The sequence below is a fragment of the Lutra lutra genome, chromosome 10 (assembly GCF_902655055.1).
Source record: "Lutra lutra chromosome 10, mLutLut1.2, whole genome shotgun sequence".
Taxonomy (NCBI): Eukaryota; Metazoa; Chordata; class Mammalia; order Carnivora; family Mustelidae; genus Lutra; species Lutra lutra.
In genome coordinates, this window is record NC_062287.1 from 84269700 (window position 1) to 84292320 (window position 22621).

Here is a 22621-nt window from a genome sequence, read left to right on the forward strand (position 1 = left end):
ATGCCCAATGTGGGGCTTGAACTGATAGACCTGAGATGAAGAGTCACACGCTCTTCAGTTGAGCCAGCCAGGTATCTTTCCTTTTTAATTAATGCATTTTGTTTATTGTCAAATATTTTTATAAATATCCTAATGATTTTATATAATAATCCATTATCACACCACTGGAAAGTGAAAGTTGTTGTTGTTGTTGTTTCTTTTTCCAAATTTCAAAGTTTCAACTGTATTGATGGGAAGGCAGAAGGCAAGCTGAGGGCAAAACTGGAGCTGACATCCCACAAAGGCCACCCCACTTAGGGTAGGATATGTCTAACATTCCTCAGGCACTAGTGATGGCCTCAGAACAAAGGTAGGGAGAAACAAACTGTCAACTGATAAAGATCGCAGTCATGTAGGATGTGAAACTCCACTATTGTTTGTAACTGTCTTAACAATTTAGAAGAAAACCACAATCTTAATAACAGCTAGACCACCAAGAACCTATAGACTCAATTTCCTGGAGCCCTACTGTCACCTTCACCTCCACAGGATAGAAAACCCTATATAATCAGTCACTTCTCACAATTACAGCACAGCTCTCTCTGCTCACGGATCCTGTCCCAGTGCTCTAATAAAAACATCTTTTTGCACCATAAAATGCCTCACGAATTCTTTCTTGACCATTTTGCTCAATGACCCTGCATCATGTGTCATACCTTTAATTCAGTATCTTGCCTTTTTTTTTTTTACCTAAATACTGTCTTATAACCATTTTCTAGGCTGCTATATGATCTTTACAGATTTTACTAAAATGTAAAATTTTATCAAATAATTCTACTTATATCTTGCCTTCCTCAATCTAGTCATGTAAAATTTATTTAGTGTTTTTGTCTGCTGGCATATCTTCCCCCTGTCTTCTTGTAAGAGCATTGGCATCCTTTAGGGAAATTCACACCCTTCTCCCTCCCAACTCCACATGATTCTGGTAGGGTTAGGACAATAAATTATATAAGATTTACATGGTAAATGGTTAAAAGAATTAAGTTTAATATAGGATTTTACCATATTTATTTATTATCGGCTTTTCCTCCAGTAATTTATGTCAAAAAGGGGGAGAAAAGGTAGGTTTTTTTTTTAAGATTTTACTTATTTATTTGACAGAGAGATCACAAGCAGGGAGAGAGGCAGGCAGAGAGAGAGGGGGAAGCAGGCCCCCTGCTGAGCAGAGAGCCAATGTGGGGCTCGATCCTAGGACCCTGAGATCATGACCTGAGCCGAAAGGCAGAGGCTTAACCCACTGAGCCACCTACGTTCCCCAAAAAGGTAGTTTATTATGTGAGAAAGTTACTTTTGGCCCACCATCTGTAATCTTCAGTTTTGATTTGTTTTATCAATGTTGATGACAGGTTTGCACTAGCTCTTACACACTATTAAACTCTTCTTTCTTATAACAGTTGATGTGTTGCCTAGTCTTGGGGTGTGAGAAGATAATCACAGAACTGTTTGGCAAAGCTAATTTGTCCTACAAAGGGAGTTAAACCCACACACATGGTTTGCTAAATTAATGCTGGAAATGAGGGTGTGAGGACAATTCACGTCAAACACATGTGGGTTTCAAGTGACTGAGCTTGTTACTAGTATACACAGAAAAAAAGAAAATAAAAACATTCCAGCAGGGCACAAAGAGAATTAAAAGACCACTCATTGCTCTTCAGAATATACTAGTTTAATATACTTAAAAACAACTCCCATACAAGTGCTTATTATTGTGATAGCATTGTATGGGAACAGATGGTAGCTACACTTGAGGTGAGCATACTGTAATGTATAAACTTATCCAATCACTACGTTGTACACCTGAAACTAATGTAACATTATGTGTTAACTATATTCAACTTAAAAAGCTGAAAAACAAAGACCCCTCTCTGGCTCAGTCACTCTTGATCCCCAGGTCATGGGTTTAAGCCCCATGTAGGGCATCAAGCTTACTTTAAAAAAAATTACAAAACAACAACAAAAACCACAACTCCAGTAGAGTGCCACATTTTTGACTCCGCAACCTCATCTATCCTTCTGGGCCTAACTGCTTCCTCTTCTTACATCATTATTGCCTAACCTACCTCTGTTCTTCTCCTCACTCCTCATGGGTTCTGCTAATTCCTCTATGTATCTCCCCAATTCTGTACCACACTATTTCTGAAGACTCTCTATGACTCACGTTCAATGACCCCAAAAGTTTAACTGCATCATTACCCAGGTCAGGATACCATGTTGGCTAGACTTCTTAAGCTAGGCAATTTAGTAAGTCACTGGTAATCCTATGGATGGCAAAGTACCTGTCAGTGGCTCAAAAACTATGGACAGGAGAGCAGAATAACAACATGCAGAGGGCTTTGAGTAAGATGGAGTCTCAGATGCATGCAAAGAGAGGAAACCATACTTGGCAGAGGACTTGCATGGCCTGTCTTCTATACCAAGATAACCAGAGACATTGTACCGTGAGATTGGAGAGGCGGGCAAAGGAAGTAGCACTACACTAGCAGCAGTGAACCAGTGGTGCTCTTTAGCTAAGAGAATGCTAAGTAGACTAAGTAGACTACTAACTCCATGTAAACTACATATAAGTTACCATAATTGTAGTCTCCCGATTTGTCTTTCTTTCTCTTATTCCCCTCACCTTTTTTCTTTGAAAGATCTTTTTGCTTCCTTGGCAAAAATTTCTTAGAAATCCCAAGACATTCAGATTTATTAAAGTGAACTTCCTTTTACCTCCATATTTATATATATCTTCACATAGCTATCTTCCTCCCAAAGATTTTGCCTTCTGAGAATTGAACTCTATATTCACATAGTTATCTCCTTCACCAAGATAGGCTTTGTCTTTCGAGAATTTAGCATATTATCTTACAATTTGTTTTCTTTTTTCCTATGTATTCCATGTTCCTTTTCATTCCTTTCTTGTTTTCTTTCAGATTAAATAACATTTTTAATTATTTCATTTTCCTTTCTATTAGGTTGAATGTCCTACATTGTTGAACCTTACTTTTAATGGAACACTAGCTATTATAGTATGAATCCTTGTCTTACTAAAGATTAATATAAATTACTTATTACTTCCAGACAATACAAGAACCTTAGAACAGATCATACCCATTTATTGTTGCTTCCTTGGGCCGGTAGTCTATACTTCCTTATTCCATTTTTCATGAATAGGTTTATCTATCTTTCATGGGTCCTAATTTTATGCAGGGAACTCAGCTCCAAAATTCTGCCTTGCATGGACTTAAGGCTTTGTATCCTATCCTTCCTGTGATTCTTATAAATAATAATTACATAACATTTACATTATAATTTCTTTTAAAAATCTAGATTTTGTTACAACTGTTTTTTACCAAATTTGATGAGCTGAATAGCAGTTTTCTTGGACTTTGTTTTTCCCAGATGATCCTGAATTTAGTTGAATACTAAGGTCACTTTTATTTATTAGCTTATCTTTAGTCTCTGTGGATGGGTGTAAAAATACCATGTGGATTCCTAAAACAAATCATCCTTTATCATAAAAAATAACCTCACTTTGTCCTCACTGTTGAGGCTATCTACCACATTCTGGAACCTGAGCTAATTATAACACAGATTTTCTTTTCAACATTTCTATGTCAGTCTTTTTAACTTGTCCTGGAAGTCTATGATGTGTCTCTACATAAATCTTTTATTATATCTGTAAACAACCCACATATGTATGGATTTCAAATTGTTCCTTCTTTAGTAAGATTTCTATGCTACCTTGTTTTTTGTGTTGTTTTTTTTCTTAAGATTTTATTTATTGATTTGACAGAAAGAGCACAAGCAGGGGGAGCTACAGGCAGAGGGAGAGGGAGAAGCAGGCTCCCCACCGAGCAGGGAGCCTGAACTGGGCTGGATCTCAGCACCCCAGAACCAAGGGTAGAGACTTAACCTACTGAGACACCCAGACGCCCCTCTATTTCCTTGCATATAGGAATGAGTTTCTTTCCTGTGTGTTCACATTTACACTGGTAGATTTGAGAGCTGGAATCACTATACTTCATTGATTATGTCTTCCATCTAAAATGCTAAAATGCTATACCTCAATTTCTGTCAAATATTCCAATTCATCACTGTATTATTTACTCCTTTACCACTGGTAAAAAGCATTTTTTCTAGTCTAAAACCTAAATTCTACTATATTAGGTTGGTACAAGACAATCAATCACACTACTTCAAAAATATAACTTCTTAAAAAATAACTGCTATTTATCTATCATCTATCTATCTCTATTAGTTTCCTATTGTTGGGCACAAATCACCACAAATTTAGTGGCTTGCAACAATACCTATTTGTTATTACACGGTTTCCCTGGATCAAGAGTCTGGGCCCAGGACTCTCTGGATCAAGAGTCTGGGCTCAGGACTCTCTGCTCAGGATTTCATAAAACTGAAATCAAGGTGTCAGCGGGGCTGCAGACTCACCTGATGCTCCCAGTCTTTTCCAAGGTCATTCAGGTTTTTCCAGAATTTAGTTCATTATAGCTGCAGAATTCAGTGACTATCATCTTCCCTGAGGCCAATAGAAACTCACCTTTCTGACTTTTCTGTTTCTGCCCTCTAAATTCTCATTTAACAGTTGATCTGATTCAACTAGGATAATTTCCCATTTAACTCAAAGAGAACCAATTATGTACTTTAACTACAGCTGCAAAAATCTTTTACCTTATAATGTAACCTCATCATGGGAGTGACATCTTATTATATTCACAATCCTACCCACACTCAAGAGGAGGGATTATCTCAGCCATATACACCAGGAGGTGGGAATCTTGGGGGCCATATTAAATTTCTGCCTACCACAACAGCTATACAATTATGCAGTTTTCATTATCCATATTTTATACCAAATTGAGATTCTGATCTTTTATTTTCTGGAAAATTTAAATACAAGTACTTAAGATTGAATTTTGTCATCATTCAGTACTGAGGATATTTGACTGTGTCACGGATTTTGATGACAAATCCAAAGAACTAAAAAAATACTTTGAGAAATGGCATTTTTATTAGAATAAATTACTTCCTAAAGAGAGTATTTTAGAGGAGGAGATATTTACTTGGATGTAAATGTTCTGTATGTTTCCTCTAAACAACATCAGCAACATTACTTCTGAGTTATTTTATTTTCAGTTATTGGAAAAAACTATTTCTTTTAGCAACTGAATAATTCTTTAGAAATTAGGTCATTAAAAAAAGAACAAAAAATGTGATGAGATGTGTCTACATATATTAAACTATGCATATTTTTAAGGATTTTGTGTGTGCTGAGATGAAGATGAAATAAAACATGTCAAAATTTAACCTTAAAGCAGTATGGAAGAAACTATCAGTTAATTAAAAACCGTAACAATTTAGGTAAATGAATCCTTTTTTAAAAAGACTTTATTAACTTGAGAGATAGGGAGAGAGAGCGAGCATGGGGTCAGGGAGGAAGGGGGAGAGGCAAAGGAAGAAGGAGAAGCAGATATCCCACTGAGCAGGGAACCCCAAAAAAGGGCTTGGTCCCAGAACCCTGAGACCATATCCTGAGTTGAAGGCAGACACTTAATCAACTGAGCCACATAGGTGCCCTGGTAAATGAACCTTTTAAATAATTTCTTTACATGATATAATGGATATGGTAAGTCACAGAACTACAAAGCTGAAAGGTACATTAGTAGATTAAGCTTTTATCCTTTTCTCAAACACTACTACACCATGTCTACATGTCGGCTTTTTATCATAATCAAAAAGATTGTCTAGGATAGATCTTAAACATTGTAGAATTTATAGCCCTCTTGATATTCTAGTTTACTATTTAATTATGCTTTACTTTTTGTAATTTTTGTTAAATCTGGTTTATAATTTTTACTTCACACGTAACAACTAAGTAAAGATCTGAGGTCCAAAATTCTAAGAAAATATGCTCAGAGAGGAGTACACAAAATGATAGACCATGATAAGATTAAAGGATATAACTCTAGTTTTGACAAGAGCAATTTTTCTTCCCATTTCTCTGCTTTAATAGCATTAGTGGGTCTTAGTGGCTTTTCATACCAATTTGAGGAAAACTAATAAAATCATACTTGTCAATCTCCTATTCAAGGACTTCTACCAGTTGGTGCAGCTCATTGCTCCTCTGTAATATTCTTCAGCTGTAATTATACCACACTGCCCTCATTAGTTCTTACCAGTCTTTTGCCAATGGGTTTCACTCAGCTGATCTATACCCATTACTGTACATCTTTCAATAAGCAGGTATTTAATAAATATTACTCTAAACTCAGTGAGTGATGACATTTTCTAGAACTCCTTTCATAACAACAATAATTGTCTAGTGAAAGAGAGAAATGTTATACAAATAGTCATGCATATGAATTTACAATTACTGTGATTAGTACTGTGAGGGAAAGTCCTGGTTATTATGGGGGAGAAATTCAGGGGTTAGGGGAATAGAGGAGGGGTTAGGGGAATGAGAGGAGTTAATCCTACTAAATCCTAGTCATTACTTATTCTAAATCATCCTCCCAGGTCCTGTATGAACTGATACACTAGTTTGTGTATTGAAGTATTTGGTTCATGATTTGTTATGTGATTTCATATTCCACTCTGCAAGGGTAAGAACTTTGTTATGTGTCTTTTATTTTTATTTATTTATTTATTTATTTATTTATTTTTAAAAAGATTTATTTATTTATTTATTAGACAGAGATCACAGGCAGGCAGAGAGAGAGGAGAAAGCAGGCTCCCCGCTGAGCAGCGAGCCCGATGCGGGGCTCGATCCCAGGACCCTGGGATCACGACCTGAGCCGAAGGCAGAGGCTTTAACCCACTGAGCCACCCAGGTGCCCCTGTTATGTGGCTTTTATAATTCTACTAGAACTCAACCAGTAATTGATATGCAGGACTTATTCTTTGATAATTATGACATCATGCCAAAATGTGTCACAAAAATGCCATTGACAAATACTTTTAGAAGTAAAATATAATAAAGCCAAAGCCAAGAGTTATGTCAAGTAATATTATTTATTCAACAGTTATTCCACTGATTTTTCCTGAAAAGAAAAGCCTCAGTTATATTTGAGGATTCATCTACTTTATATGCTCATGGTAGGTATCCCCTCATCAGCTCCAGTGGTTAAATCCTCAGTGTCTAACACCATGATGACAATTATATTTCCCTTGTCCCTTGCAGGTTAAGTAATCAGCTTGTGATCCAGTTTTGGCCAATGAGACTTAAGGCAAAGTCATCTGGGGAAATGTTTTTTGGCCTAATAAAAAGAAATACAGGAATGCCTGACTGGCTCAGTCTGTAGGGCATGGGAATCTTGATGTGGAGGAATACTTTTAGAAGTAAAGGTACTTTTAGAAGGAGGAAGTGAGTTCAAGCCCCATATTGGATATAGAGATTACTATAAAAAATCGTAAGAAAAGAGAGAGATACATGATCAAATATCCATTTTCTTTAGTTGGACACTGTTGAGTGAACATGTAATAAGTCATCTTACAAGTAGGAGGAGTTATACCCAAAGATCTAGCCAATATTCTGAGGATGGCAGAGGGAAAGATCCAAAGAGCCAGGCTCCTTGAAAACACCAATGAATTTAATTCTAGAAGTGCCTTGCATCTGAGGTTCTTATTATGTAAGATAATGACTTCTTCCTCATTTTCCTCGTTTTTAAAGTCACTGTTCAGTTGAATCTTGTTACTTTGTGCTAATAGTAGCCTAACATACAATCACTTCTTGAATCACACTTGCTTCACTTTTTGTTTTATTCAAAATCTTTACTAATTTTATAATGGGCTAAAGCATAAACTAATATGGTATTTTCTAAACATTTTACTTCTACTTAATCAGGAACATTTTGCCAGAAACTTCAGGATAAGCATAAAATGACACAGAGTTTTTATTTCCCTGCTCTTTGAAAACAAAGCATCCTTGGTGAATTTGGATTTCTATGGGAGAAATCTCCATGTGGCTAATAACTCTATTCATAAGTAGGAAGTCTGGCTACTTTGACAGATCACAGCTAAATAACAAACATGCAGGTCTAAGTCATCACACAGTTTAGATACGAATTCAACAGCAGGATAATGGCAGTTGCCAAGGATTTATACTTGCTGTCGCTTCATACCAGTGTTGGCTGTCAAAATGTCTCTTTTTCTTATACAGAAGCCATAGATTTTTTATGGATAGCGATTAGTTACAATATACAATGAAGTATATCAAATCTAACAACCACTCTTTAGCCTCTCATTATTTGGTAGTCTCTTTGTTAAATGTAGTCAACCATTTTCATCTAAATTATTTATTTATACTGTATATTTGACAAGCATATCTTTCTCACTTTATATTCTTGCAGCATTTAAACCTTCATGAAGAGTTATGTTTTTTTAATATTGTCATTTGTAAAATTTATCTTTATCCTATTCCCATTTTAATGGTAATTAAACTCCCTAATTGGAATAAATACAAATAAAAAATGTAAACATAAGGGAGAATGACCCTAAGCACATTCAATAATAAATCAACAGCTTAAAATACTGAAATGCAACTGATAAAAGAAATAACCCCACATATGTTTGGTGACTGTAACCCGCTATAAAATCTCTGGAGTACACAAAGCACAAAAATTTCATCATAACCTTTTTCCAACTTGATGAAATGAATAACCTAAAGATATAAATAACTTTTTACAATTACTAGATAAAATGTGATTTAAACATCATAGAAAGTAAATAATAGAAGTTATAATAATAAAAGTGAACAGTTCCCCCCAAATTTTATTTCCAACAGCAGAAGAAATTATATTTCTAGCTTGGCCTAGAAATTTAGGTAAGAATACCCCAATTGCAGAGCAATTCCAGGTATTTTATAACACATATATGTCATATTTTTACTAGCAACTTGATGATTCCATTTTAAAACTGATTTCAGTATTTATCTAATGTACTAAAAATAATTTCTCCCACAGGGAACTAAAAGAGTTGGCAACACACTCAACTGCAATCAGGATTAAAAAATACTTAACTTTCTATTATAAAAATCATGAAATTATATCTTTAGATGATCATCAGCTAAAAGTCATTAAAATATTTTATGTGTGGGATAGAAAGTGATACTAATTTTTTACAACATTCTCTTAATTTTAAAATGCAATTGTAGTTTAGAAATATTCTACTCAGATTCAGAAATACTTTCTATAAATATGACAGAACTGTCCATAGATACTGGTTATCAATAAATAAATAATTAATTCTGCCATCCGTGTCTCCAAGGCTGGTGTCCTGCTCCAGGTCACTTGGGAATACCTCAGACTATAACTAGGTAGGAAAAGTTTCTTATTGTGCTGCTTTCCTGGAAGTAGCCATAGGAATTAGGCTACTAATTCCAAATATCTGACATCCTAGTGGTAAATCATAAAATGGGAGGATCAAACTTTCTTTGGCACAATATGTTGAACTCATTTACACTGTTGGTGATTAGTTTTCTTGCTGGGGAAAGGTTCCTGGCACAGCAGTTTTCACTCTATTACAAAAAAATTCAATAGAGTGACAAAGGAAAAACATCGCAAGAACACAAGAGAGAGAAGAGTGGATGATGTGAATTCAGTACAGAATAAATTAATAGCATCAGGTAATAACATGAGAATAAAGTGACCAGTCACTGTATGGCTTGCAATGAATAGATTTAATACATGTGTGCATATTTTGTAAAATGTACAGTATGTTTAGTGAAAAGAAACATAATCTCTTGTGATATAAGTAAAGGAACAACAAATTGACTATATTTTAATAATTATTTCTCATAAAAAAATCACAAAGATGTTGGAAGAAATGTGGCAAGGAAAACAAGAATGAGACAAGAAAAGTTTTAAGCTCAATCAGGGGGAAAATGTCTTAACTCACAGAGAAAATTGCCTCTCTCTCTGATAATTATATTAATGCCAAAGGATCTTAGATTACCCTGAGCCTTTATGAACTTGACCTCTTTCAGGTTGAAACTCATCATTTTCTTTTTCATGAAAGTAAAAGATCTCTGGGCATTGTCTTTGACTTTCCATTAGATTACGAAGAAAACGTTTATTTTCTAAGTACATCATAATCAAAGTTGATGGTAACAGGTAATAGTGGCAAAAAAGAAGTCAGGATTCAAACAAAGAAATATGAGTAGTACATTGAAATAAACTATAAAAAAAAAAAAAAAACCAAACCAGGTAGTAGGAAAGTATCACATGAAAAGAAAGACTAACATTTAAAAAAAAGGACAAATAAAGCCAGACTTAAAAAGAATCAGAATCAAAGAAAGAAAATGAGAAAAAGCAGAAAGAAACTGTATAAATAAAATTTCAGTTAACTCTAACAAAATAATAAAGAATCTAAAAATACACAAAAGATAGTTGGAATAAAAAGTAAATGTAGGGGCACCTGGGTGGTTCAGTTGTTGGGCGCCTACCTTCAGCTTGGGTCATTTTCCCAGGGTCTTGGGGTGGAGCCCCACATCAGGCTCCCTACTTTGCGGGAAGCCTGCTGCTTCCCCTTCTACTCCCCCTGCTTGTGTTCCCTTTCTCACTGTTTCTTTCTCAGTCAAATAAATAAATAAATAAAATCTTAAAAAAAAAAAGAAGTAAATGTAGTACTATTTTCTTCAGTGCTCTTATACTATATGTTTTCTATTTAATGTTAAGACTATGATACCACATTTGGCCAGACAATAGTTTATCAACGCCTGATAGGGGCGCCCAGGTGGCATCACAATTGGTTAAGCCTTCAACTCTTAGTGTCCGTTCAGGTCATGATCTTAGGGTTGTGAGGTTGAGCCCTGCCTCAGCTCTGTGCTAGGTATGGAGCCTGCTTGGGATTCTTTCCCTCACCCTCTGGCCCTCCCCATCCCTCACTTCTTCCTAATGTGATCTCTCTCTCTCTCAAATAAATAAATAAATCTTCAAACATGCATACACTTTGCAGATACTTTTTCATTCTTTCGCTTTCTAATGGAGAAAAGAAAAACAGGAAAAATATCTCTGTCTCCTCTGCTTTGCATTTCTCAGAAGTGTGGTAGAATACATATTTAAAAGTTCTTGCTGTGGAGTTAGATCTACATGGGTTCAAACCATATGTTCTCTACCTACAAGCTCTGTGATCTTTGTCAAGCTAATCAACCTATCTAGGTCTTTGTTTCTTCACTGGCAAAATGGAAATATTTAAATACTACCTGCCTTATATTCCTCCCAAGGTTGTTTAGAGAACTAAATAGGTACAATGCAGGTTAAGTGTTTAGTATGGTGACTGACACAGAACAAATATTATCTGCCCCATTATCGTTTTTATCATTATGCTACTGTCCAAGTCAAACTCCAGGGATAATTTCTGTTTCTTGCGTCATCTATCTTTTTTCTTCCCATAGAATAAAAGAAATTGGAGGGCTCCAATCCAGGCAACAACCTTCATAGCCCATCATATCTCCAAGTTATTATTGACATCATCTCTACAAAATATTAAGCATTTACATAGACAAATTTTTGTAAGTACTTTATCTCCTTCAGGATTCAGTTTAAGCTACTGAAATAATATTCTTACCTTGGTAAATCTTTTGAAATACATTTGGAAATTGGGTGAATGGTGTCTCCATTGAAGGTGTCTTCAGCATTGTTCTGCTGTGATACCTTCATGGCTTTAGTCAGAGGTGATAAAGAAGACTGAGAAAGTGATGCTCTGTGATCATCTGCTTCTCTTTTTGCCATTTTCAGCTAAAAATGAAGTAGAATAATATTTAATTTAAAAGATAAAACCTTCCGGGGTGCCTGGGTGGCCCAGTGGGTTAAAGCCTCTGCCTTCGGCTCGGGTCATGATCTCAGGGTCCTGGGATCAAGCCCCACATCGGGATCTCTGCTCAGCAAGGAGCCTGCTTCCTCCTTTCTCTCTCTCTGCCTGCCTCTCTGTCTACGTGTGATCTCTGTCTGTCAAATAAATAAATAAAATCTTTAAAAAAAATTTATTGGGCATATTTGTCTTCATTAAGCTATTTGTTACTGGTTACAACACTCAGTTTTGGATATTAGGGGTAATGGTATTATGACAAATGGGGGCACCTGTACAGTTCAATTGGTTAGACATCTGACTTGATTACGGCTGGGGTTGTGATCTCAGGGTTGTGGGATTAAGCTCATGTCAGGCTCTGCTTGTGCTCTCTCACCCTCTCTCTAAATAAATAAATAAATAAGTAAATAAATTTTAAAAATCTTAAAAAAAAATGACAAAATAAGCATTTCGTGCTTGTAGTTTAAAAAATATTATCTATTAGAAATACAAACCAAAGTATTTTTCTTAAAGATTTTATTTACTGGGCACCTGGATGGCTCAGTGGGTTAAAGCCTCAGCCTTCAGCTCAGGTCATGATCCCAGGGTCCTAGGATTGAGCCCCGCATCGGACTCTCTGCTTGGCAGGGAGCCTGCTTCTCCTCCTCCCCTCTCTCTGCCTGCCTCTTTGCCTATTTGTGATCTCTGTCTGTCAGATAAATAAATAAAATCTTTAAAAAAAAAGATTTTATTTACTTATTTGAGAGAGAGAGCCCACTAGACGGGGGAGGGGCAGAGGGAGAAGAGAAGACGACTCCCCGCTGAGTAGAGAGCCTGATGCAGGGCTTGATCCCAGGACCCTGGGATCATGACCTGAGCTGAAGGCAGATGATTAACCAAATGAGCCACCCAGATGCTCAACATTGCTTAGGAGTGTCATCATCCCATTTAGTTTCTTACCTTGTATAGCAGAATTGAATATTCAAACTCACATTATATGGTCCCTTCTAGTGGGCTGGACATACAAGGAAGAAAGGAAAGCATGCATATATGACAAGAAATATATATATATATATATATGACAAGAAAACAATATAAGACAAGAAAACAAGAAGTATGGAATTACCATCATCTTAAAAGGCTTTATATCTACTAATTCCATTACTGGGTATTTACCCAAAAAAACCCACTAATTTTTGAAAAAAAATGAAGCCCTATGTTCATTACAGTATTATTTGCAATAGCCAAGGTATGAAAATAACCCAAGTGTCCATCTATAGATGAATGGATAAAAATCTATCCATTGATTAATGGATTAAAAATATCGAATGGATATTACTTTATTTATATAAATTTATATAAAGGAACATTATTTAACCATAAAAACAAATGAAACCTTGCCATTTGCAACAACATGGATAGACCTAGGATAAAATGCTAAGTGAAATAAGTCAGCCAGAGAAAGAAGAACATATAATTTCACTCATATATGGATTTTAAGAAACAAAACAGGGAGGCCTGGCTGGCTCAGTTGGTGGGGCATGTTACTCTTGATCTCAGAGTCATGAGCTCAAGCCCCATGTTGAATATAGAGACTACTTAAAAAAAAAAAAAAAGAATGAAACAAAACAAATGAACAAAGAAAAAAGAGACAAACAAAAATACGGACTCTTAAATACAGAGAACAAACTGGGGGTTGCCAGAGGGAGGTAGGTGGAAGTATGGGTGAAAGAAATAGAGGGGAGTAAGAGTAGAATTAACTTGACGAGTACTGAGAAATACATACAATTGTTAAATCGTTATAATGTAAACCTGAAGCTAATCTAACATATATTAATTACACTTGAATTTAAAAAACATTACTACTTATATTAACACTCAAAAATGAATATAGACTCAAAAATGAATATGCTTCAATAGAAGCATAAATCTAATGAAATATGTACAAGATCTGTATGAGACATACCTAAAAAGCCCTGAATAGATTCACATAAGAATAGACCCACCTTTATCTTCGACAAAGGAGCAAAGTCAATACAATGGCATAAACTTTTTAACCAGTAACACTAGAGCAACAACTGTACATGTACTTGAAAAAAAAAAGAATCTAAACACACACCTCATATCCATCACAAAAATTAGCTCAAAATGAATCAAGCTAAATTTAAAACAAACTATAAAATTCCTAGAATATGAAATAGTGCAAAACATAGATGACTTTGGATATGACAATGACTTTTTAGCTATAGCACCAAAGGCACAATCCATGAAAGAAATAATAGAATAGACTACTTCATTAAAATTAAAAACTTCTGGGACACCTGGCTTGTTCTATGCTACCAGAATTATGGGTAGTGCAACAGTTCTTGCATATTCTTATCACTTTATTATCCTGTCACCCATTGTTATGACAAACAAATCGAGTTTACTTAAACATAAAGAAGGCATCTTTGTGGTCCTCCAAATGTGTTTTCCCCAAAACCACTTTGCTAATTCCTGATCTCATCATTATTCCATTCAAACTATCAGATATTTATTAAGTACCAACTATTCCCAGACTCTAAAATAGACAATGAATTCAATGTTGAACAAGATAACATTATTTCTCCATTAGCTAAATTTTCATTAATGAATATAAACACTAAACATCCTATTAAAAACATCTTATTAAAAACAATTATAAACATCCTATTATAAACATCCTATTAAAAACAATTTGAATGATGATAATTAGAGTTACTACAGAAATAACCATATTAAGATTAGAAGAAAAAATCTAAAAAAAGAAAAGCCTCTTATAATCTCTTATCCTTGGAGCTAGTCACTATTATAATTTTTGAATATTTGCTTTCAGGCTTTCATCTTTGATTTTCCAGAGATACCACCATTTTGCTTTATTTTTTTTTTAAGATTTTTTAAAAGATTTTTAAAGTTTTTTTTTAAGATTATATATTTATTTGAGAAAGAGAGAGAGCATGTGAGTGAGCACAATCATGGGAAGGGGCAGAGGGAGAGAATCTTCAAGCAGACTCCCTGCTGAGCGTGAAGCCCAACACAGGACTTGATCTTGTGACCCATGAGATCATGACCTGAGCGGAAACCACGAGCTGGACGCTTAACCAACTAAGCCACTTAGACGCACTGAGATACAGTCTTTTCTTGTTTTTTTTTTTTTTTTTTTTAAAGATTTTATTTATTTATTTGACAGACAGAGAGAGAGAATAAACACACAAGCAGGGGGACCTACAGGTAGAGGAAGAGGGAGAAGAGGGAGGGAAGGGAAAAGAAGAGGAAGAAGGAGAAGCAGTCTCCTCGGGGGAGCTGTGAAGCCCATGCAGGGCTCAGTCCCTGAACCCTGGGATCATAACCTTAGTCAATGGCAGACGTTTAACCAACTAAGCCGCCCAGGCGCCCCTATAGCCTATTCCTTAAACAAAATTTTGACCATATTAAATATAGTTTATGTACAGTTGTATTTTCACTGAATGAGAATATTTTATGTTATAAATATTTCTTGAGAACTTAATTTTTTATTTTTATTTTTTTAAATATCCTAGCTGGTTGCTCCAAATACTTCCTATTGTAAATAAAGCTGTGGTTCCCATGCACCTTTGACCATATAACAGAAAAGCTTCTAAACTGAAAGAAATTTTAGGAGCTAAATTCCTAGATCAAAGTGTATTTCCAAATTGGATTTTTTTTTTAGAAATGTAACAATTTCTAAAGCTACCAAAACATAGCATACAAACACCCATAAAGTAGTACCCATTACTAGAATAAAATACTCTCTCTTAATCTGACCAATTGTAGAGTTATTTTCTACCAGTAGTGAAAATTTACTTTTTAAATTTTTTATCAGATTTATACTCAAGGAGGAATATTAAGGGATAATCAGAGAGATTTTTATGGACTATAAATTATTTTAATTCTACTTAGAAACCATTCACTTAAAAGAAGAAATTCCTAAAATATAGAATATATATGTTAAACTTCTAGATATTTTAAAGATAACTGAGTTCAAAATATCTAATTAGCCCAATACCTCCTTTCCTATACACTTATGAGAGCATATCCAATTATCTTGAAAAAGGCAATTAAAATTATTATTAATAATCTTAATACTAGGACATGTTATAATTCATTTGATAATTACATTTCCCACAAAGATACTGTCAACATAAGCTGTGAAACTGCAGATCCATCCTGTTTACAAGTATCAGAGACAATATGCTCACTATTCTGTTGTACTTAAATGTTGTATTGCAGTTTTTCTTAACAGGTAATACGTGACATGAAACATGTCTGATTTTATGCTTCATAACTTCCACTCTGATGTTTAACATTAAGAAATTATATTTATGTATCACACATGTCAGAAAATAATTTAAATAAACTAAGAAAAATAATAACAGCGATGCCTTTCATTTCACATGCAAAATATAAATCTTTTATTCATAGATATCAAAGAACCATCTGCAATCAGAAATGCAAACCATTTATATTTTCTGATTTATGTAGCTAACATTAAATATCTAAGTGTTCTTATTTTATATTTTCAGAAATTTGTTATGAATCAAAATATTAAGTCATAAAAATAAGAAAAGTCAAGATACTACCTTTTAAGACTGACTCATGAGTTTTAAAAATTCATTTTTTCTAGGCATGCCTTGGTGGCTCAGTCAGTTAAACATCCACCTTTGGCTCAGGTCATGATCCCAGGGGCCTGGGAGGGAGCCCTCTCACATGGAGTCCTGCATCTGGCTCTCTGCTCTGCAGGGAGCCTGCTTCTCCCTCCCTCTCTGCCATTCCCCCTGCTTGTGCTCTCTGGCTCTCTCTCTCTCTGTCAAATAAATAAATAAAATCTTTTTAAAAAATTCATTATTTCTATTCTTTATTCTGATTTTTATAACATGGAAAAAAGTAATTATTTTGATTTTAAAAACATACACTGGAAAAGGTACCATTTAAACCAGGTTGAAGTTTAGATTATTTATTGCTATTTTTCTTCAAAAATATGCATTAGAATAAACATTTTTCTTAGCTTCAAAATAAATACAATACATGGTTCTGGCATATTTATTTTTTTTGAAAAGGTACCCTGAATCTTAGACAACATAAATACTAGGCAGTGTGGTGGTTGCCATAGTAACAGATAAATAGGAGCATAAAAATACGTTCCATTTTTCAAATGTATACACTTTTTTCATCAATATGCATATTTTATAGGTAAAAGATTATTCAACCCTTGCTTTGCCTTCCCTTTTAGAGAGAGAAACATCTAATTCTTTAGAAATAAAAGATTATCATGCAGCAATAGAACAGCTGAAAAAAGTTTTAAAATGCTATATGGGAAATCTTAAGGTTTTTATGTCAATTTTCCAAAATGAAGACAGGGAAAAAAAAAAAAAAAACCTCCTTTCTTTTTAGATTACTTTAATGGTCAGTTCTTTACGTAAGGATAAAATTTCATAAAATTCTTTTCCTCCCAAGCATGAAATTCCTTTTTATTTTACGTAGTTTATTATTGCCATGCATTAAATGTAGCACTTGACCATGGAAAGCTGAAAGCTCTGTGGATCACAAAGAAGCCCAAGAAGTTTAATACTAATCCATGAGCTACTACTCAAATAAATGATCTGAAAATATTTATGCCTATGTGCTAAACTGGAGTTCAAAGGGTTCTTTCCTTTCTCCTCTCCCTTCATTAAAATACAATCTTCCTGTTTACAGATATCCTAGTAGTCACAAAAAGGATATTGATAAAGTGGTCTGAGTTTATACTTACAGGTAAAGAGGACTTGCCATACATTTTATAGGGTTGGAGAGGGGCAATGTGATAAGCCACAATGTCAAGTTTGAAATCTATTGAAAGTTACTGAGGTAAGCCAACCAAAACAGAACAGGAAGATTGCTCAGTTATTACTGGGAAACAAATCCTTCAAATCCAATAACATTAATTTTGACTTCCAATTTATTTCAATAACAACTATCATGTAACATCCTCCTAGAGTGAGAATTCAAAATCTTACAAAATTGCCATCTAGGCAGAGTGCCAAATAAGAGGTGACAAAGCAGTGCCGTAGGTCTTTCCTTGAGCTAACTCCTTGATGGAGAAGCCACGCGCGGTAATGGCTGAGGAAGACTAAAGTAGCCTGTAAGCAGAACATCCTCATCAAGCATCGAAATGATCTCACTCACTCTTATTGAAGAGAAATCAAGTTTTTTCTTGGGAGAGATACTAAATTTATACTTTAAGAAGTCTGAAAAATGAATTAAGATATTAGTCAAATGTTTATGACTATTGGAATAGAATAAGTTATAATAATGTGACTGGTGCAAAAGAAAAATAAGTCATCTTGTCCTCTTTCCTCCCAGTCTTTTAAATTATGTCCCTCTCTTTTTACTATCTTAAAATGGTGGGAAACTATCCCTGGAGATTGGAAAAGGGAAAACATCCCCATCTTTAAAATTAGAGGAATGCGCTTTGGCAATTAGACAGCTTAGTTTAACCTGGGAACATGCAATAATGAATTAAACAATCAATTAGTAACACCTAGAAGGGCATAAAATCCTGGAAAACAACCAACATCATATCTCAAAGGCCATACATGCCAATGAACTTAGTATCTTTTTTTTTTCTGACAGAATGGGATAGGTCATATTGTTAAGTAAGAAGTGAATAGTATAGTCTATTTCAGGGTTGTAAGCCTTCTTATTCTATTCTCCAGTTCAGGATAAGCAAAAAAACAGTTACGAAGAAAAGAATGTAAAAACTGTCTTCATTGCTAAACCAATGGCTATTGACACACTTCCTCTCTCCCAAGAATCTGTTTCAGAACTCTTTATTGATGACTAGTCGAGAATATTGACCTCTTCTATGTTTAGCTCCACCAATATCAGATCCCTGAGATGCCTATTCTCTTTCCAATTTGTTGACCCTTCTTTTCCCTAGAGATCTTAAATGGCTTGTTGCTTCAACTAAGTGATGCTGCACTGGAACAAGATATAACTCCATTTTAGGTAGAAATTTTGAGAAGGAAAGAGGGAATGTTTTGTGAATAAAATTAAAAGGATTTTCTATGACTAGAGAAAGAGGTAAGTAATGGAATGGTATTTAAATAGAAGTACTCAGGAAAACACTCAAAACTTGAATAGTGTGAAGAATAGCTGTTATTTGGTTAGAAAAGGGAGATATGTAAAGAAGGACAAGTGTGTGGAGTCAAGAAATGAACTCAGTTTTCAAGGAGAGAAGTCTCTGTGTCATATGACCAACCAACTAATTACACACGTGGGTCAGAAGTGTAACTAAGGTGGAAAGACATACCAGTTGAAAGAGGAAATAAAAAATCTGATCTCTTACAGAATCAAACAAGAGCCAGTTGCTATGTTGAACTAAGCTATCTATTGTACCAGGAGACTCATTGTTCCTCATTATGCAATTAACCACCCCTGTTTTCTCAGCTTCTGTTACTATTCAAATTTATATACCTTAGAAAGAAAAAAATGGGGACGCCTGGGTGGCTCAGTTGGTTAAGCAGCTGCCTTCGGCTCGGGTCATGATCCCAGCGTCCTGGGATCGAGTCCCACATCGGGCTCCTTGCTTGGCGGGGAGCCTGCTTCTCCCTCTGCCTGCCATTCTGTCTGCCTGTGCTCGCTCGCTCTCCTCTCTCTCTCTGACAAATAAATAAAATCTAAAAAAAAAAAAAAAAAGAAAGAAAAAAATGTGGTCCCTGAATTGTCTGTTTGACCTTAACTATTTTTCTAACCCTAAATACCATATAAACAATCAATCAGAGATGATCCCAATTTAGAGAAGAAAGAGTGTCCCTTAGACATTATCTGTGCAGGGTAATCAAGAAGAAAATGGGGTGGGGTGCATGGTGGCTCAGCTGGTTGAGGGATTCTTGATTTCGGTCTGGGGCATGGTCTTAGGGTCTTGGGATTGAGCTCTACTTCAAGCTCAGTGGGGAGTCTGCTTGAGGATTTTCTTCCTCTCCCTCTGTCCCTCCCCACTCTCTAAAATAAATAAATCTTAAAAAAAAAAAAAAGGAGGAGGAAATGGAGGCAAGTAACAACTCCAACATTGCTCTCTTCCACTCTCCCAACACAAAGCAGTCATGTCCCTCTCTTCCACTCTCACCTTACAACATTCCAGAATGTTTCTACCTTATGAAAAATTTTGCCAGATAAAACAGACTTCATTTTATTATTAACAAATACTAAAAACAGAGGGGAATACTTCTATTTACCAAGCCAGGACTATAATCAATAATTTAATAGCTGAAGAAAAAATAAAGAAAATAATCATGTAGATTTAGAAAACATGAAGGAAGTGTCTGCAATGCAAAGATCTCTGGAACTAACCCAAGAAATTCTAGAGTTGTGATCTTAGTTTGGGCCAGACCTGGGGTTTATCCTAAACTTTCTTGGGCTTATTTTCCCTAAGAAAGGACAAGGAAGAATGATAGCACAGGGAAACTCAAAGTTCTTCTACCTGTATAGTTTTAGTCATTAGTAGAAGGGCTTTTACATATGGGAGCTAAGGCAGTGTGACAGAAAATGCATAAGATGTGGACTCAGCTTACTTGAGTATGAATCTCACCTCTCTTCCTCCTCAGTCTTATTTCCTTATGTGTATGACAATAGCATCTGCCTTACCCACCTTATCAATTGTTATATAGATCAAATAAGTAAATATGTAATGTGTGAAAGTGTTTGTTAATATAAACATTAGGCCTTATTTTTTAAAAAGATTTTATTTATTTATTTGACAGAGAGAGAGATCACAAGTAGGCAGAGAGGAAGGCAGAGAGAGATGGGGGGAAGCAGGTTCTCCACCAAGCAGAGAGCCCAATGCAGGGCTCGATCCCAGGACCCTGAGACTGTGACCTGAGCTAAAGGCAGAGGCCAAACCCACTGAGCCACCCAGGGGTCCCTAGATCTCATTTTTGTATTTAGTTCATCTTGCACTGAGAAAGAGATTTCAGAAAAGGTAGAATGTGTTCCAGAGACTGTTTGTTATCAGAGAAGATGCGGTATTTATAATTTAGGACTGTGTCTTTCCTCAGCTATTGATATGCTAAGAGTGTCACAGTTGGACAGCCCAGGTTCCTATGAACTCAGGTATCATAGGAAAAATATGTAAGAGTTCTAAACCAATTAGAAGTAAAGACTTTGACCCAAAGTCAAATAGCTATGTTGGTTGGTGGTATGTTAGAAAGAAAGGGGAAAAAATTAGAAAGGAAAAGGAGAATTGGCTGTGCTGTAGAAAGAAACAACTTGAGATCTAGACTAACATTAAGATATGGAATATGAGCAGAAAGGAGTTGAGGGCATTGGGAATCATCATTCTGATTCTATAAGGTGTGCTAGTTAGATCTGCCTTACAGATAAAGGAAGTCCCTATAAAAAAAAAAAAAAAAAGACTGGGAGGTCATCAGATATAAAGAATAACACATTTGGAAAGCTTAGCCAGTAAAAATATTATGAAATTGGGCTACTAAATGTAAGGATCTCAACCTTTTTTACTGATAATTGGCTTTTATCATTATCTGCTATCTGAATTTTCACTGAGTAAATATGTAATGAATTTCAGATGGCTCTCCCCAAGTTTCCAGAAACAAAAAGTTGATTTGTGAAGGCCTGGCACTTTTACTTGAAAGATATAAAATGGGAAAATACACATATATGTGTATGTATGTGTATATATGTGTATGTATATGCATATATATACATACACATATATGTGTATTACACACACACACACATATATATATACACACATATTTATATACACATACACTATATAAATATATATAATCAAATATAAAATAGGGAGAATGATTCCTAAGACACATAAACAAATTCATTTTTGATTTATAATCATATTATCATATAGATTATGAGCTTCATAAATACAGATGGATCCAGGAAGGCATGCCTCTCTGAAAGATGTATGCCATGCAGCAAACCACACCAGAAAGGTAAAAAAGACAGGACTAAAGCAAGACACAGTATCATTAGTGAAATGAAATTCAACGCCATTCATTAAGTATGTACTAATAACCAACTAAAATCTATGATTAGTGGGATATCAAAATATAAATTAATTTGCTTTGGTAAAATTAATCCAAATATATTTCTAATCATTTCAAATGGTATAAGCTTGTCAATTCTCCTTGTACTAAATATTATTATCTAGTTTCTGGATCAATCTTTGCTCCAAAACTCCAAGGCTGGGAACCAAGTAAGAGCACGTGAGTCCTAACAACAGCTAAAGCAAGACACTTTGGGTAAATAGCATTTACCAAGACACATGGTAAATAGCATTTACCATGAACTGGGGCCAAAAGAATTGTTATAGAGGACGTAGAAAAATCTTTTTTTACATCTTGTTATACTTTTTTATCTTACTTCTTTTGCCAGATTACCTGACTTTAACCTAGGACTAACATAAAATCTTTTTCTAAGTATATCTTTCATTGTACTGATATATCTAAATATTGTATGTATGCATATCAACAAATTCACTATCTCATTTTTTAAAGGTTTTTTTTTTTTAAGATTTTATTTATTTATTTGACAGAGATCACAGGTAGGCAGAGAGGCAGGCAGAAAGAGAAGAAGGGAAGCAGGCTCCCTGCTGAGCAGAGAGCCCGATGCGGGGCTCGATCCCAGGACCCTGGGATCACGACCCGAGCCAAAGACAGAGGCTTTAACCCACTGAGCCACCCAGGTGCCCCTAAAGGTTTTATTTTTAAGTAATCTCTACACCTAACATGGGGTTCAAACTCACAATCCT

At 35.1% G+C, this 22621-nt stretch overlaps 1 protein-coding gene across 1 annotated transcript in view; it reads right to left on the reverse strand.

The window, feature by feature from the left end:
• Nucleotides 1-22621, reverse strand: part of DCDC1 (doublecortin domain containing 1) — a 433096-nt gene that overhangs the window by 401962 nt on the left and 8513 nt on the right. Inside the window, 2 exon segments of the mRNA XM_047690790.1 lie at nt 11602-11771; nt 17911-18080. Coding sequence (XP_047546746.1) covers nt 11602-11765 — 164 coding nt within the window. The 5' untranslated portion in view covers nt 11766-11771; nt 17911-18080.